This window comes from Hemiscyllium ocellatum, chromosome 3 (genome assembly GCF_020745735.1).
Source record: "Hemiscyllium ocellatum isolate sHemOce1 chromosome 3, sHemOce1.pat.X.cur, whole genome shotgun sequence".
Lineage (NCBI taxonomy): Eukaryota > Metazoa > Chordata > Chondrichthyes > Orectolobiformes > Hemiscylliidae > Hemiscyllium > Hemiscyllium ocellatum.
The window spans coordinates 77,431,071-77,448,217 of record NC_083403.1 but is presented as its reverse complement, the minus strand read 5'-3'; the positions used below and the strand labels follow the sequence as shown (position 1 = coordinate 77,448,217).

At 40.6% G+C, this 17,147-nt stretch overlaps 1 protein-coding gene across 4 annotated transcripts in view; it reads right to left on the bottom strand.

The window, feature by feature from the left end:
- Positions 1 to 9,200: 9,200 nt before the first annotated feature.
- Positions 9,201 to 17,147, bottom strand: part of lama2 (laminin, alpha 2) — a 393,314-nt gene continuing 385,367 nt past the window's right edge. For all 4 annotated transcript variants that reach the window (XM_060851112.1, XM_060851122.1, XM_060851132.1 and 1 more), the window contains one exon: positions 9,201 to 9,572. In XM_060851112.1, coding sequence (XP_060707095.1) covers positions 9,421 to 9,572 — 152 coding nt within the window. In that variant the 3' untranslated portion in view covers positions 9,201 to 9,420. The remainder of the gene's footprint in view (positions 9,573 to 17,147) is intronic.

The following is a 17,147-nucleotide window of genomic DNA, read 5'->3' as shown; positions in this document are numbered from 1 at the left end:
TTCAAACTCTTCATTCTGAAAATCTTCTTGAAATGCAGCAGCATTGATATTAATGTTTGGGAGGAGCTTGCTACCTGCTAGTCAGAATGGTACTGTGTCCTTCACATTGCATCATCATTAAGACATTATGATCCAAAGTATGTTACAGAGTGGCAGCAAAGAAGAAAAGTAAAGGAACAAATTCTACACTTTTGATCTCATTACCTCATGGGCCCTTGGCACTGGGTCTGTGCCAGATCTGTCAGTTGAGAATCAGTCTGTTCAGTCACATGTTGAGCCATGGCAGAAACTTGCAACTGTCAGTAGATGTCATCTTATAATTGGAGGACAGCCAATGACAATGGTAATTCTTAATGCAGTGTACTACCTGATGTGTCAATATTGAATTTAATTGCCAGTCACTGGACCAGCCTGCAAGCTTATTAATGTGATGTAATTTGTTGCAATCCTCAGTGTTTTCAATCCTACCCAAAGTGACATAATTTGCAAATTTAGTCATTGTGTTTTTGCTTCCAAATTCCAAATCATTCCTATAAATAGTGAAAAGCAGTGGTTATTCTTATCAATACCACATCTGTCTTTTCCTGAATAATGGACAGAGTGAAGATGAAAACTTGCCCCAAAGGAACTGAACCTAAAAATGAACTGATGTGCTAGAGTCTATACATGATTTTGTTTTTCTGCTGCTGTCAGGCAGGTTTCCACACAAAGGAGAATCACACAACATCAAAGTTTATATTTGAAAATCATAGATCAAGGGACGTAATAGCAAGTAACTAAGAATCTAAACATGAATTCTTGTTATGGAGGTAGAGGAATACCATATGAAATAAAGCAATTTGATCAAAGTAAAAGCTCCAATAAACTTTCAAGATACAAATTAAGAAAAATGGGTTACATTTAACAAAATATTAAATTGTAAGTAATAAAATATGTTAAAGCATCTCTATCCAAAAGCATAATAATTGAAAGAAAAATGTGAAGAACAAGTTATATTGTTACAAAGTCACAAGGGATCAAAGTAATGATTTCTTTGAATTATATAAAGTTTTAAATAACACTTGATAAATTTACACCAAAAAGGAAACAATAAAAATATTGGATATAAGATCTTATGGAAAATCTATTATGATAGCCAGATATTTAATAAAATCAATTCTTCATGTTCAGAGAGCTCAAAGCAGCCACTTCAGTTGTTCAAGTAAGTACCAGAATACAATCTACTTTTGAAAGGGAAGATAATAGCCGGCTGGTATTATTGCTCGACTGTTAATCTAGAAGTTGAACGAATGTCTGGAGACCTGGGTTTGAATTTTGATACAGCAGATAGTGGATTTGAATTTGATTTAAAAACAAAAACAAACAATCTTGAATTAAGTTCTACATGATGGCAATTAAAACCCTATCTGGCTTACTAATGCCCTCAGGGAAAGAAATGTGCCGGCACCAAATAAAGGATCCAAGCCAGCCAGTAAACCTTCACAGCACCTGTCTGGGTAACAACAATGGGAGCATTGCAACAGGATATAATAGCCGAGGAAGAACATTCACCATAATCAGGGCTATACGGCCTAGCCACAATATTGGTAGCCCCTCCCACCGCTGCAAGTCCTGCTTTATCCTCTCAAACAATTGCACAAAATTACAGCTAATGGAAGATAGGGGTAGTAAAATTTCCCAGGAAGAGAAAATCTTTCTGCAACCACTGAAAAGGAAATTGTATTCCATTCGACTTCCAACTTTGTAAAATTTATCCTGTATCCTGAAAAACTGCCAAATAAATTAATTTTTTGTCCGAGGTGCGAACTTTTCCAGGTTATCCACAAACAGAAGGACATCATCCGCTTAGAGTAATTTTGTGCTCCCTCATTCCCGCCTTTGGTGCCACCATTTCAGGGTCCTTCCAGATGGCCTCCGCCAATGGCTCAATTACCAGGGTAAATAGCAGCAGCGGGAGGGGACATCCCTGTCAGCTGCCTCTCCCCACGTTAAAATTATTTGATTTGACACCATTCATAATAACCGCCACCTTGGGGTCTCTACATAATACTGCCACTCATCTCGCGAAGGCCCCCCCGAGACCAATGCAGTCTACAGCATCAAAGAGATCCAGCCCTCCACCCAACCAAATGCCTTTTCTGCATCCAGGGAAAACACCAAACCCAGAAGCAACCTCTGCTGACATACTTGCACTCTATTCAATACCCCCCTGATATTATTGGAAGAGCTGGGGCCCTTGATAAAACCCATCTAGTCTTCTTTTATAATAGTGGGCAGCACCTTCTCCAACCTCAGAGCCAGCACCTTTGAAAAAACTTTGAATTCTACATTCAACAATGAGATAGGTCTGTATGACATGCAGTTTTTGGGGTCTTTCCCTTTCTTTAAAATAAGGGAGATATTGGCCTCCCTAAGAGAGGGCAGAAGGCAGTCCTGGCTATACGAATGACTACACAACTCCATAAGTGGTCCAACTGAGGTGTATAGACTCCTTGTAAAACTCAATCTGTCTGGACCAGGTGCCTTGCCACCTTGGAGCTGCCTTACCGCTTCTTGCGCCTCCTGTACAGTCAGAGGTGAAGCCTGCTCTGCATTTATACAGGGGAAGTCCAGGTTTTCAAAAAAGGATTCCATTCTTGTAAACCACCCTTACAGCCCTCCAACTGGTTTAACTCTGCATAAAATTCCCAAAATCTGGCATTAATCTTTTTCAGCTCATGAGTCATGTTACCAGTTCTCTCCCGAATAGCTACAATGGACTACGGAGCATTTTCTTCCTAACCAGGTAAGCCAGGTACCTACTTGTGTGTGAGTGCTCAGTCCGGAGAGCCTGACCCGCTGTAACTTAACAACAGATGGTCTGTTATACTATGCCAACTTGGCTGCTTTCAGTTGGGCCTCGAGCATACACTGCTGCTCCCCAGTCTGCCTTTTTCTTGTTGTTGAATATGAAGTAATGAGATCCCTTATATACGTCTTGGTGGTCTCCAAAAGTACCGATGGATTACTGGCCATACTCCAATTGATGTCCCAGAAGGCCCTGAATTCTCTGGTAATATACTGGACACAATTGCCAGCCCTCAACAAAATGGATCCATGCGCCAGTGCCGTGTGTCTGTTCCACTACCCTTGGTCTTAACATCTATGTACACTGATGCATGGTACAAAATAGTTATGTTCCCAATCCTGCAGGCCAATGTCAAGTCCAAACAAACCGGTGGAATAAAAAACATAAATTCTTGTGTGGCACTTGTGCAGGTTGGAGTAAAAGGTAAAATCCCTCAATTAGCATGGAGATATCTCCACACATCCACTAGCCCCAACTCCTTACATAGTCCACTAACTGCCTAGTCTGCAGAAGTGTACACGACAGACCCCTTGGCATCCTAGGGTCCATGAGAGGATGAAAGTATCTTCCTACAATCGTTCGGTGCACCTCAACAGCCATTAATTTAGAGACCGCATCAACTAAACATTTGAGAGGGTATGCTGGGGGCAGTAAACATTCAGGATGCCATACTCTTCTCCATGTACCAGAGCCTCGAGAATGATGAATCGTCTGTACTCATCCTTGATTTAATCTATCACCTGAAATGGGAGGTTGCTTCATATCAGTATGGCCACTCCTCTGCTTTTGGAGTTGAACGAGAAGAAGAATACCCTATCATATCCCCCTGCTGTAACTTCAGATGTTCCTTATCAGTAAAATGTGTCTCTTGCAGCAGCGCGGTGGCAACCCTTTCCTTCTTAAGGTTTGAGAGCATCTTTTCCTTTTTAATGAGGAATGGCTCCCCTTTTTATTCCAGGTGCACCATTTGAACAGGTCACTAGCCATGACCCCCAAGAGCAAAAAGACCATTCAATGTGCAACAAGTGGAAAAAACACAGGCTTTACAAAATCTAAAAACTATTTCTACAAAAGCCACTAATCACTGCTCCTAACTTAAACGAATAAACACAAATCACAAAATATTAGCAATCTCCCCTCTTGCCCAGAGTTGGCATTCATGTCCAACCTTACAGCCATCCTGGCACCTTCCAGTTGAGGCCGTACCCCAAGACCAGGCAATGGAAAAAAGAACATTATTTACTAATGAAAGTTAACAATGGACTTCCTTCTCCCTCCTCCATATCTCAACCCAATATATCTCTGCACCAAAGCAATAGCCACTCCTCACCCAGAAACAAAACCAGGAAAATAACAGATAATTACCAAACAGATACAATATTAAACAAACCAAATTTAGAACAAAGAAAGAGAAGATTAAAAAAAATTATGCCATTGTCCGCAAACATCTTTACCTCTTTCCCCCTCAGCTCAAGTCAATTATTTCAGAGTTCACAAATTCATTTGCTTTTTCCGGTGAGTCAAAGTTATGGACAGATCCCCCATAATTAAAATGCAGTATTGCTGGATACCTCAGAGAATATTGAAAATTCAAGTCTCTTAATTTTTTCTTACCATCATCAAAAGACTTACTCTTCTTAATTATGGCCCCAGAAATGTTCTGGAAAATCATTATTTTCGAACCTTTATATACCAGTACCTGTGACTCTCTTCCCAGTCTTCTAGATGTTTCCATTATTAACTGCCCCCTCGGAGTTCTCCGTCACAATCTCCAATGCCACAGTCCTTTGCTCGACCGCTTCCATGCATTGACCCAATGCCTGAATCTCCTGCTCATGCTTTCTCAGCATGGCAGCAATCGGTTCCAGCATTGCTTCAAGTTTTTAATGGAATAGTGCTGCTGGTCCATCGGGCACAAAGGTGCCACCACGGGAATCAAGGCAGTGGCTGCAGATGTGCCCAACACAGTAGGGGAATGCCTGGCCTGCTGTACTCCTCTGGTTCCTTTTCCTTTATTCATTTTCCTCTTCACTCCAAAACCCCCAAATCCAAATTTAAAAGGTTCTAGGTATTCTCCTTGCTTAATACTGAAATTTTTTTCAGTGGTGGCTAAATGGAGGGGGGAAGAGGGGGGGCGGTGCAGAAACTGTAGAAGCCTACCTTGCCTGGGGATTGGCACAGAGCCCACCACAGCATACTTTTCAGACTGCCGCCATCTTAAATCTCCATGCTTATACTTGTTAACTCAATGGCAAAGGCCTATTGTGCAAGGATATAGCAGTAACTTTCTTTCAGGTTAAATAACAAAATCAATGTATTTTTTTTAATTCAGTGACCTTAAAAATGAAACCATTATTGCTAAGTAGGCATACTGTTCTTATTACTTTATCTTTGCTTCGACTGAATGTACACTATTCTATTAAGTGCATTTTGCTACCTCATCTTTACGCACTAATTGTCTTTTTGCACTATGTCCGTACACTTTGTATACATTTCATGTACAAATAACTTCATAATTTCTGTATTATTTTAAAGCTGTGTGCTGTTTGCTATGTTGAATTAACTTCAACCACCAATAGCCACCATAGAAACCCACACTACCAAGCAATTCTCTCTATTCAAAATGAGAATGCCACAGAATCTGCAATATTGATATTTGTACATCTTAACAATTAGGTATGCTGGATGATGAGCCCAAAAAGTTAATCACCAATACCTGACATTACACACAATTTTATCTTAAATTAGTGGACAAAGAAACTGCAGTAGGTTGCCTCATAATCTTAGTAGCAAGAGTTTAATGAAGGAATAGGAAAGTCTATGAGATGTCTATGTTCCACAGGTAACTCACACCTTAGGGAACCAGTCAGGAAGTGACATCTAAAGATAACATTCACCTATATAAAAAAACAATCAGAGACTGAGGTTGAACTGTATCTCAGAAAGTGTCAATAGCACCAGTTTTCAGTAGTTATTTCAGTAGTTAGAGTTTAACACTGAAGACTCATTGACAAGAGACTGCTATTCAGCTGGGTACAGAAGACCACAGAAGTGAATGAGACACAGAGGGAGGAATCAGTAAGGTCACTGCCAACTTTGGTACACAACCTGGGTTTCTTGAAGATACTCCATCTGATAATTTCCTATTACTTTTGTGGCTAAAGTTTCAAAAGTGGAAAAAAGTGAATGAAGACTCTCAGAATTTGTTTTTTTGACACCCCAAGATTTACATCTTCCATGAGTCTTCAAAGCTCCCCTACATACATGGTATAGTGCTTCTATTACATCCCAAATCTCAGGAATGATCCCAGCAATGTTACTTGACAGCTGTTCTAGGATCTACCACCATTTGATCTATTTCAGAAGCCCATGGATGATCTCTCACATTGACTGCTATGGCTGTTCTGTCCACAGACAGTGCCTTAAGCTGTTCTATCGCCTCTGAAAGACAGCACCTGCCTTTGTCAGTGTTTCTGGGGGTCTTGTATCATCCTCACTTATATGCTGCCTTCATAATCTTCTGACAGTAATTTAAGTTTGCTGTAGTTTATTTCCCACTTTCTGAAGTTCTGCCTTACCAGTTAACACCAATGGGAATGCTTATGCATTGTTGTCATGCGTTCACGACTTCTTTATTAGAGATTGGATTTTTTGTTTGCTGAATGCAAGTTGATGGACTTTTTCAATTTTCTTTTACAGGTAGGCATTTCTCATGAGTTAATTTCAGAAATCAGGCATCTAACTCAATCAAAAAATACTTCCCCTAAAAACCTTTACCCAAACTACAAAAAGATATGCATTTTAATACAATTTATTTGGATTCTTTAAGCACATAAAACAATTATCAAAATTTCACTGGTTTCATAACCAATCAGAAACTATTTTGTAGCTTGAATTGCTTCACCTGCTAAAGGGCCCATATGAGTGTCTACATATCACTAAAGAGAAGAAAAGCTGCCTTCACTGAATAGGAAACAATACAGACTGGTTATGGTCCCTAGTGAAATAAAATTAAAACTTAGAAGGCCTGCATTTCTCTCTACTGTCCTGCCAATAGATCAGAACCCCAAATTACAGACATATTGAGCCTTTGGACAAGATCTGTTTTCTTCAAAACAAAGATTGCAAGCCAAGCCTGGCCATTAATATAACTTCTAAGAATAGAATTTATTGACTGCTAAAAGATTCTCTGTGAATCTCTGGAATGCAGCATTTTGTCGGGTGTCAAGAAAGCTTCAAAGAGTGACTCAAAAGGCAAGTATGCAGGAAAACAAAATTAACTCTTCTCAGCAGGAAAGCATTTCTTGTGGGTTATGTTTAAAACTGGAGACATGAGTCACAACCTGTATTTGTGTTTTACTCTTGCAGAAAAATACTAAAAACCAAATGCAACTCCTAGTCTATGTGTGCTCATCAGCTGATGTACTAGTGAGAAGTTCACAGTTGAACACTGGAAGTCAAAGAGAAAACAGTAGAAGAGAATTTCAGATAAACTACAAAGCCAAAAACCCCAAAGTAGACTCCCCAACTAAAAAAACCATTAATGCAACTTTTACTCTTCATGAATAACTGGAGACTGAACCAAATAAATATATGTCCCCACCGCTTTTTTAAACTTTTATCTTTTTTTGGACACACGTCTCATTTCTAGTCTGCGTATATTCCTTCTCATGTTTAGTGACTAATAAACTCACTTCTTCTTTAACTCAAGAAAGCCTTTTTAGGTAGGCTCATTTAAGACAAAATCATTTGGTCTGGGATGAAGGTATCCACAGGGTCAAGACATTCTTCAGATTAGCCTTGGTCTCAGCTCTACCCTCTGCAGTCTGAAGGACAGAAAGCTAAGGAACCGTTGCAATCAGTGAAGATAGACAACTGCACCTCCTTCAAGATAACTTCTAGTGTACTTCCTGTCCACCCACGACTGTGTTGCCAAATTCTGAATGAACACCATCTACAAATTTGCTGATGACACCGCTGTGGTAATGTGGATACCTAACAAGTCAGAATATAGAAAAGAGGTAGAGGGCTTAGTGATGTGGTGCAATGAGAACAACCTTTCTCTCATCGGTAAAACTAAAGAACTGATCATTAACAATAGCAAGAAAGGAGGAGAATACACCCTTATCTATATTAATAGAGCTGAAGTTGAGAGGGTGGACAGCATCAAGTCCCTAGGAATGACTATAACCAACAACCAGTCCTGAACTTCCCACATAAATGCAATGATCAAGATGGCACAACAGCACCTATTCTTCCTCAGGTGTCTCAGGAAATTTGCCAGTCCACAAGGACTTTCGCCAACGTTTAAACATGAACATTTGAAAGTAAACTATCTAGCTGCGTAGTGGCCTAGTTTAGCAACTACTCTGCCCAGGACTGTATGAAGCTACAGAAGACTGTCTGCACAGCACAGACCATCAGGAAAGCCAACCTTCCATCCATGGACTCCATTTACATGGCTTATTGCTGGGGAAGGGCTCAAAACCCATCGCAGCACACCCCTCCACCCCACCAGTAATAATGCTCTCATACAACCTCTTCCATCAGGCAGAAGATACAGAAACGTGCACTCAAGCACCAGCAGATTCACTAACAGCTTCTTTCCAGCCATAATTAGAATGATGAATGGACTCTCTAATTTCATGTAACGCTGATCTTGCTAATGTTGATCATGCTGAGAGCACACCCTGTGCAACATAACCTAAATGCTTCTGTCTATGTTTTATTTCACCCTATGATCTATATGTCCTTGCTTTCTATGATCTGCCTGTACTGCTTATAAACAAAGCTTTTCACTGTACTGACATACTCGTGACAATAAATAAATTAAATCAAATCATAACTAACCAAGGAGCAGTTAATTGAAGAAGGGGAACTAGTTCATCTCTCTTCACTCAGGAACAAACCAATTTGAGGTTTTCTGTCTGGACCATAATGAATTGGGGAACCTCCTTGGAGACTAGTCATAACACTATTAACAGTGGGTTTTTCATGGACACTATATCAACTGGAATCTTCAGAGACCAAGGAATTAGTACGTTATGATAGTAACAAAATGACATTTTTTCCTATTTAAAATTCATAATGAAGCCAGTTAGAGATGACTCCAGCATGGAAAAAAAGCATTGGTTATGTTATGGACATGGTTCCTTAAAGATACTATAACTTATGAATTTTTTTGCAAATGCCAACTCTTACTCAAACAGAAGAATTTATTCCCTCACTTCAAAGAAGAATTTTCTGAAATATGTGCTATATTGCATACAATATTCTTATATTCTTACACATACTAAACAAATAAATAAATTCAATAACTATACACTATATAAATAATCACCATGAAGTTCAATTTGTAGGATGAAAGAGTACTTATTTTAATTTTAATGAGTAAATGAAAACTGAGGAAATAGTTTTAGTGATAATTATTAGTACAGATAGGAACATATTAATGTAACATGAAGAGATTGTTTCAATTGAACCACCAAAAATATGTTGCCATGTACAAGTTATGTAGGCTTATTCCAAACCACATACATTCATCTTTGTTCAAAACAAAGCAGTAGATTTCACTACGCAGGACAAGTAAGGGGTTGAACTCCCTTGAGCTCAATTGCTTTGCTGAAATCAACTTCTAGAGTCTGTGTTCCCTTCGTTAGTTTCAGGTTACGAATGCAACCCTTGAAAGGAGTATCAATGGTCAATGCTAACTGTTTCATGTCACCTGAAAAAGATTGAAGAAAATGTTATTTGGTAATTATACTGTAAAATCATTGCTGAAAACAAATCACTGTAATAAAAACAAAAAGAAAGGGAATCCGGCACAAACATATACAATGTTGGAAGCACTTGGTCAATGTTTGTGGAGAGAGAAAACAGAGGGGTTAGTGACACAACCTCTCATGGAGGATCATTCCAAACTCACAATTGCAACAACCCTTGCACAGCAGCACAGATAATCAGCACAGAATCGGTGCCCTCTTTTTACAGCGTCAACTGCTGTATTTCATAAACAATGAACAATATTGCGAGGATGATTCATGAAAAGAGTGAAGGTAGCAGGGTGGTTGTTATGGGGGACTTTAACTTCCCAGATATTGACTGGGAGAGCTATAGCTCGAGTTCATTAGATGGGTCGGTGTTTGTACAATGTGTGCAGGAGGGTTTCCTGACACAATATGTCGACAGGCCAACAAGAGGGGAGGCTATATTGGATTTGGTTCTAGGTAATGAACCAGGCCAGGTGTTAGACTTGGAGGTAGGTGAGCACTTCGGGGACAGTGACCACAACTCGGTGACTTTTACTTTAGTGATGGAGAGGGATAATCGTGCGCCGCAGGGCAAGAGCTATAGCTGGGGGCAGGGAAATTATGATGCAGTGAGGCATGACTTAGGATGTGTGGATTGGAAAAACAGGCTTCAAGAGAAGAACACTAATGAGATGTGGGGATTGTTCAAGGAGCAGCTACTGCGTGTCCTCGATAGGTATGTACCAGTCAGGCATGGTGTAAAGGGCCTTGTGAGGCAGCCGTGGTTTAGTAAGGAATTGGAGTCCCTTGTGAAAGGGAAGAAGGCGGCATATGTAAAGATGAGGCGTGAAGGTTCAGTTGGGGCGATTGAGAGTTATAAGGTAGCCAGGAAGGAGCTAAAGAGGGAGCTAAGAGAAGCGAGAAGGGGACATGAAAAGTCTTTAGCTGGTAGGATTAGGGAAAACCCAAAGGCTTTCTATAGGTATGTCAAGAATAAAAGGATGACTAGGGTAGGTATCGGTCCAGTCAAGGATAGTAGTGGGAAGTTGTGTGTGGAGGCGGAGGAGATTGGAGAGACATTAAATCAGTACTTTTCATCAGTATTCACTCAGGAACAGGACACTGTTGCTGATGTGAATATGGAATCACAAATAATTAGAATGGATGCCCTGGAAATATGCAGGGAGGAGGTTTTGGGAATATTGGAAAGGATGAATATAGATAAGTCTCCTGGGCCTGATGGCATTTACCCCAGGATCCTATGGGAAGCTAGGGAGGAGATAGCAGAGCCATTGGCCTGGATTTTTATGTCGTCATTGTCTACGGGAATAGTACCAGAGGACTGGAGGATAGCGAATGTGGTCCCATTGTTCAAGAAAGGGAGTAGGGATAGCCCTAGTAACTATAGGCCAGTGAGTCTGACTTCAGTGGTGGGCAAAGTCTTAGAGAGAATGGTAAGGGATAAGATTTATGAACATCTGGGTAGGAATAACGTGATCAGGGATAGCCAGCATGGTTTTGTGAAGGGCAGGTCGTGCCTCACAAACCTTATTGAGTTCTTTGAGAAGGTGACTAAGGAAGTGGATGAGGGTAAAGCAGTAGATGTTGTGTATATGGATTTTAGTAAGGCGTTCGATAAGGTTCCCCATGGTAGGCTAATGCTAAAACTTCGGAGGTATGGCATTGAGGATACATTAGAGGTTTGGATTAGGAATTGGCTGGCTGGAAGGAGACAGAGGGTAGTAGTTGATGGATTATGTTCATCTTGGAGCGCAGTTACTAGCGGTGTACCACAAGGATCTGTTTTGGGACCATTGCTTTTTGTTATATTTATAAATGATCTAGAGGAAGGACTTGAAAGCTGGGTAAGCAAGTTTGCGGATGACACAAAAGTCGGTGGAGTTGTGGATAGTGAGGAAGGAAGTGGTAGGTTACAGCGGGATATAGATAAGTTGCAGAGCTGGGCGGAAATGTGGCAAATGGAATTCAATGTAGCTAAGTGCGAAGTCGTTCACTTTGGTAGGAATAACAAGATGATGGATTACTGGGCTAATGGTAGGCTACTTGGTAGTGTGGATGAGCAGAGGGATCTTGGTGTCTATGTACACAGATCTCTGAAAGTTGCCACCCAGGTAAATAGTGCTGTGAGGAAGGCATATGGTGTACTGGGCTTTATTGGCAGAGGAATTGAGTTCCGGAGTCCTGAGGTCATGTTGCAGTTGTATAAGACTCTGGTGAGGCCTCATCTGGAGTATTGTGTGCAGTTTTGGTCGCCATACTATAGGAAGGATGTGGAAGCTTTAGAACGAGTGCAGAGGAGGTTTACCAGGATGTTGCCTGGAATGGTAGGAAAATCTTATGAGGAAAGGCTGAGGCACTTGGGGCTGTTCTCATTGGAGAAGAGAAGGTTTAGGGGAGATCTGATAGAAGTGTATAAGATGATTAGGGGTTTAGATAGGGTAGATACTAAGAACCTTTTACCGCTAATGGAGTCAGGTGTTACTAGGGGACATAGCTTTAAATTAAGGGGTGGTAGGTATAGGACAGATGTTAGGGGTAGATTCTTCACACAGCGGGTTGTGAGTTCATGGAATGCCCTGCCCGTATCAGTGGTGAACTCTCCTTCTTTATGGTCATTTAAGCGGGCATTGGATAGGCATTTGGAAGTTATTGGGCTAGTATAGGTTAGGTAGGATTCGGTCGGCGCAACATCGAGGGCCGAAGGGCCTGTACTGCGCTGTATCCTTCTATGTTCTATGTTCTATGTGTAAATTCCCAAAGCCTCTTTGAGATGCGAAGTAGGCAATTTGTAATATAAATAGATTGAATGGTAAGCTGAAGGTAAGTTGAGGGGATAGGGGTATGTGTGTGTGTCAGTGGGTAAGAAGGTAGAGTGCAAGGTGGGCAAAGGAATAGACAGCAGGTTGTAAAAGATTAGAATGACAGATTGGTGAGTGAAGTAGGTTGGCAGGTAAGTGTGTAAGAAGTTAGGGTCCGAGTTGAATGACTGTTCGGTTAAGACATGCACGAGGAGGTGTAGAAGTCAACATAGCGTCAACTTCTCCACCTCCTGATGATGCCTGGCTTGCTGTTTTTCTAGCCTCCTGCTTGTCTACTTTGGATTGTCTCAAAGATAGATTAAGACAACAGTTGGGTGAAGGGCAAGTTGGGTGATGGGTGAGGACTTACATGGCAGGATAGCAAATCATTTGGATGGCAAGTAGATAGATGAATGATTAGGGTGGTTTGGGAACCAGTTGTGTGTAGAATGCGAGACAGCAGGGCTTGGGTGAGTCTGTATTGGAGGGACGATTTAGGTGTAAAAGTGAGTTTTGGCATTGGAGGGTGGTCAACAATCTAGAGATGGATGGTCAGATGTCTGGGGGCATGTACTGGGTATCCAGTTGCTGTTGGGGGTAGGGGTCAGTCTGTGCAATGGGGACAGTGGCAACTGTATAGTTACCCAAGAGTCAGAAACATGTTTTAATCTGTCTAACTTTTCCTGGGTAAATTGAACTGTCCAAAGTCTTTGACTCTACTTCAGAGTTGGAAACTGCTTGGGAGGGTTCCAGACACTAGATAATTGACCATCAGAAGTTTAAATTATGAAATTGCTTATAGTCGTTTGCTGGGAATTCCAAATGGTCAGGATGTGTGTGGTCTCTGATCATCAAATAAGAGGTGACCTGGGCTTTTATTTCACATTTAGACCCTTAAGCAGATCAATGAACAAGTCAGTGAAGTGATGTGTTACTATTACTCTTTACCAACTCCCATTAATTTCTATGATATAAAATCCTTCTCAATTCATTAGTGGGGAATCTTGTTCAAATCTTCTGAAGTTTCCTGTTTCAGTCAAAGGAGACATGAGATGGAATTCATGGGTTTTTTTGATGAAGACCTGTCAGCATTCTCAAAGATGTAATGCTGCCCCACTAGCTACATAATGAAGGAGCAGTGCTCCAAAAACTTGCGCTTTCAAATAAATCTGTTGGGCTATAATCTGGTGTTGTGTGATTTTTAACAGCATTTTTCAAATCTGACTGAAACATTAAGATTTACCATAAGAACAGATTAACATGGAAGTATTGGAGATACTATCAGCTGTTAGTTCTTTTGTTATAGACTGTACTGTGGACTCCCAGAGATCGGATCAATTAAATATCAAATTGTCAATGAGAGAAGTTCCTTTTCTTCTCTTTTCATATTGCTGTTAGAAAGATCACAAAAATGTGAAGTCCTATTCAATGAGATGTAATTTGTTTTTTTTAAACTGGCTTTTAATTTTACATTCATGGAATATTCTTCAAAGTCTCCATTATAATTGACCACTAGATCTTTGAACTAGCTATTTTTAAATATATTTTTAAAATAAAGTTTGTATGTTAGTTACATTTCAGCTTTTGCGTGCCCCACAGAGGGACGTTAAGAGCCATTAATAAGCAATATTACAATCAATTGCACATTAAGAAAGATCTGGAGAGATCACTAGATCTCTTGCTGGAACATTTTCTTCTCTCAATGGCAAATCCCCTTTCTATGCTGCTAATGATAAAATCCGGCCCTGATCTGCTCAAGGAATTAATACACCAAGATGCAATGCCTGATACTATACACAAGTAAGCACCCTCTAGTTATGCATAAGATGAAGATCAATTGCTCTATTCAGGAATGGATACAGGAAGGCCCATTAGCTGGAATTTACATCTCATTGAGCAAGGCTTCACAATTGTGTGGTCTTTCTGACTGAAATATGAAAGTAGAAAAAAGAAACCTCTCAGTGAATCAATTAAATGTCAATTAAATGTTATATTGGCAATCTCTGATGGGGTCCACAGTACAATCTGTGACAGAATAACAAATGTCTGATAACCAAAAATGCAATTCTCAGAAGAGTATTACAACTTAACTTTATTCTTCCGATTTTACTTCTTGAATAGTCCCTATTTCAACAGTAAGCCTGTGCTAACATTGTTTTTTAAGCCAAGTGTGTTGTGTTTGTTTTTAGGTAACTTCTGTGTCTATAGATTCTGTCTAACGGGCAGAAATAGCTTGTGATAGGGTGATGTGCTCTTCCTGTCAGATGTGGGTGCTCAGGGAGAATTTGAATGTTCCTGGAGACTATGTCTACAGGAAGTGTGTTTGGTTGCGAATCCTATTGGATCAGTTGCAGCGGCAGTTAGATATATGAGGAGTTTACAAGAGCAAGGAGGTGTGATGGACTGCAGATTCAGTAAAGTAGAAAAGCCACAGACACCTGTCAGATAGATGGTTGACTGCTAGGAGTGGCATAACAAGTTGCCAGGTGGTGCCTGCATTTCCTGTGGCTATCCCCATCTCAAACAGGCATGCCGTTTTGGATATGATATGTGGGGATGGCCTTTCAGAGGAGTATAGCTGACAGCCAGTTTCTAGTACTGAGACTGGCTCGACTGTATTGAGGGTTATGTCAGGTTCCAAGCAATTGATTGTAATAGGTGACTCTCTAGTCTGGGGCACAGACAAATGTTTCTGAATTGAGACATCAGGATGGGGGCTGTCTCCCTGGTGCAGGGTCAAGGATGTCTCAGAGATGGTACATAATACTCTGAAAGGGAAGAGTGACCAGCAGGAAATAGTTGTGCAACTTGGACCAAGAACATAGGCAGGGAAAGGGATGAAGTTCTAAAGAGATAGTATAGTAAACTAGTCTGAAATTTAAAAAATAGATTTTTGAGGGTAGTCATATCTGCACTACCAGCAGTGTCATAGGCTAGTGAGAGTAGGGGTAGGAAGATAGAGCAGATGAATGTGTGGCTGAGGAGTTGGTGCAAGGGGTAAGGATTCATATTTTTGGATCACTGGGATCTATTCAGGGGTAGAAAATGAACTGTACAAGAGGGACTGGTTCCACCTGAACTGGAAGGGAACCAACATCCATGTAAGGAGATTTACTAGTGTTGCTGAACTAGTAAGTGGAGCAGAGGGGTCAAAGCGATAGTGAGATGAAAAAGCTGAGGCTGGTACAGTGGATAAGGGAGCAAGTTAAATAATCAAAGCAAACAAGATCTTGGCAGAGAATATGGTGAGGCTGATAAATCCAATTGCAATTACTTCAATGCAAGAGGCCTGGTAGGCAACGCAAGGCAAGGGAATTTACAACGTAGTTGACAACATGGGATTGTGATATCATGGTTATTACAGAAATGTGGCTCAGAAATGGACAGGACTGGCACCTTAACGTTCCAGGGTATAGATGCTATAGGAAGATAGAAAGGGAGGCAAGATAGGAGGGAGAATAGCGTTTTTGGTTAGGGAGAACATTACAGTTGTACATAGGGAGGATATTCCTGAGAAATACAGAAGAACCTCAATTATCTGAATACCAATTATCTGAAAATCAGATTATCTGAAGGAGATCTCGAGGTCCCAATAGAAACATTACATCAAAGACGTATGTCCAATACTGACTGTGTCTTTTGTTTATAATGATTAAAAGTGTTGCAGAGAACAGTCTGAACGGGGAGCACACTTAACAGAAAACTCCAAGCCCCAGAGGAAGGGCGTTGAGTCAATTATCCGAATAATCAATTATCCGAATGAAATAGTGCCCGCCCATCTCGTTTGGATAATCGAGGTTCCTCTATGGCCCAGTGAAATTATAAGAAAGGGATGATTACTTTGTTGGCATTGTGTTATAAGTCCTCCAATCGTCAATGGGAAATTGAGAAGCAAGTATGTATGGATATCTCAGATATCTGTAAAAATGTTAGTGTTGTAATAGTAGGAGATTTTAACTTTCCAAACATAGTCTGGGATTAGTGTTAAGGGCTAAGCTGGGGAGGAACTTGTTCAATGTGTACAAGAAAACTTTCTTATTTCAATATGTGGATGGATCTCTTAAGGAAGGAGCAGTATTTAACCTTCTGTTGGGAAATAAGGCAGGACAAGTGACTGAGGTGTCAGTGGGGGTGCATTTTGGGGCAAGTGATAATACTTCTATCAGTTTCAAAATAGTTATAGAAATGGATGGAACTGATCAAAAAGTTAAAGTTCTACATTGGAGGAAAGCTAATTCTGATGTTATTAGACAGGAACTTTCAAAAGTTGACTGGGAGAGGCTATTCGCAGGTAAAGTCATGGTTGGAAAGTGGGAGGCCTTTGAGAATGAGATAACGAGAGTCCAGAGACAGTATGTTACTGTTCGTGTGAAGGGCAAGGCTGGCAGGTGTGGGGAATGCTGGATGAGTAGAGAAATTGAGGCTCCAGTCAAGAAGGAGGAGGCATATATAAGGTATGGACAGCTGGGATTGATTGAATCTTTACAGGAGTTTTAGGGCAGTGGGAGTATCCTTGAGAAAAAAGGGCATATGATACAGGTTTGGCAAACAGAGTTAAGGAGAATCCAATGAGATTCTATGAGAACATTAAGGGCAAAAGAGTAACTAGGAAAAGAATAGAGCTTCAAGATCAATGTGGCCATCTTAAGTGTGGAACCACAGGAGATGGATTAAGTTATCAGATGAATATTTCATGTCAGTATTTACTGTGGAGAAAGTCATGGAAGCTAG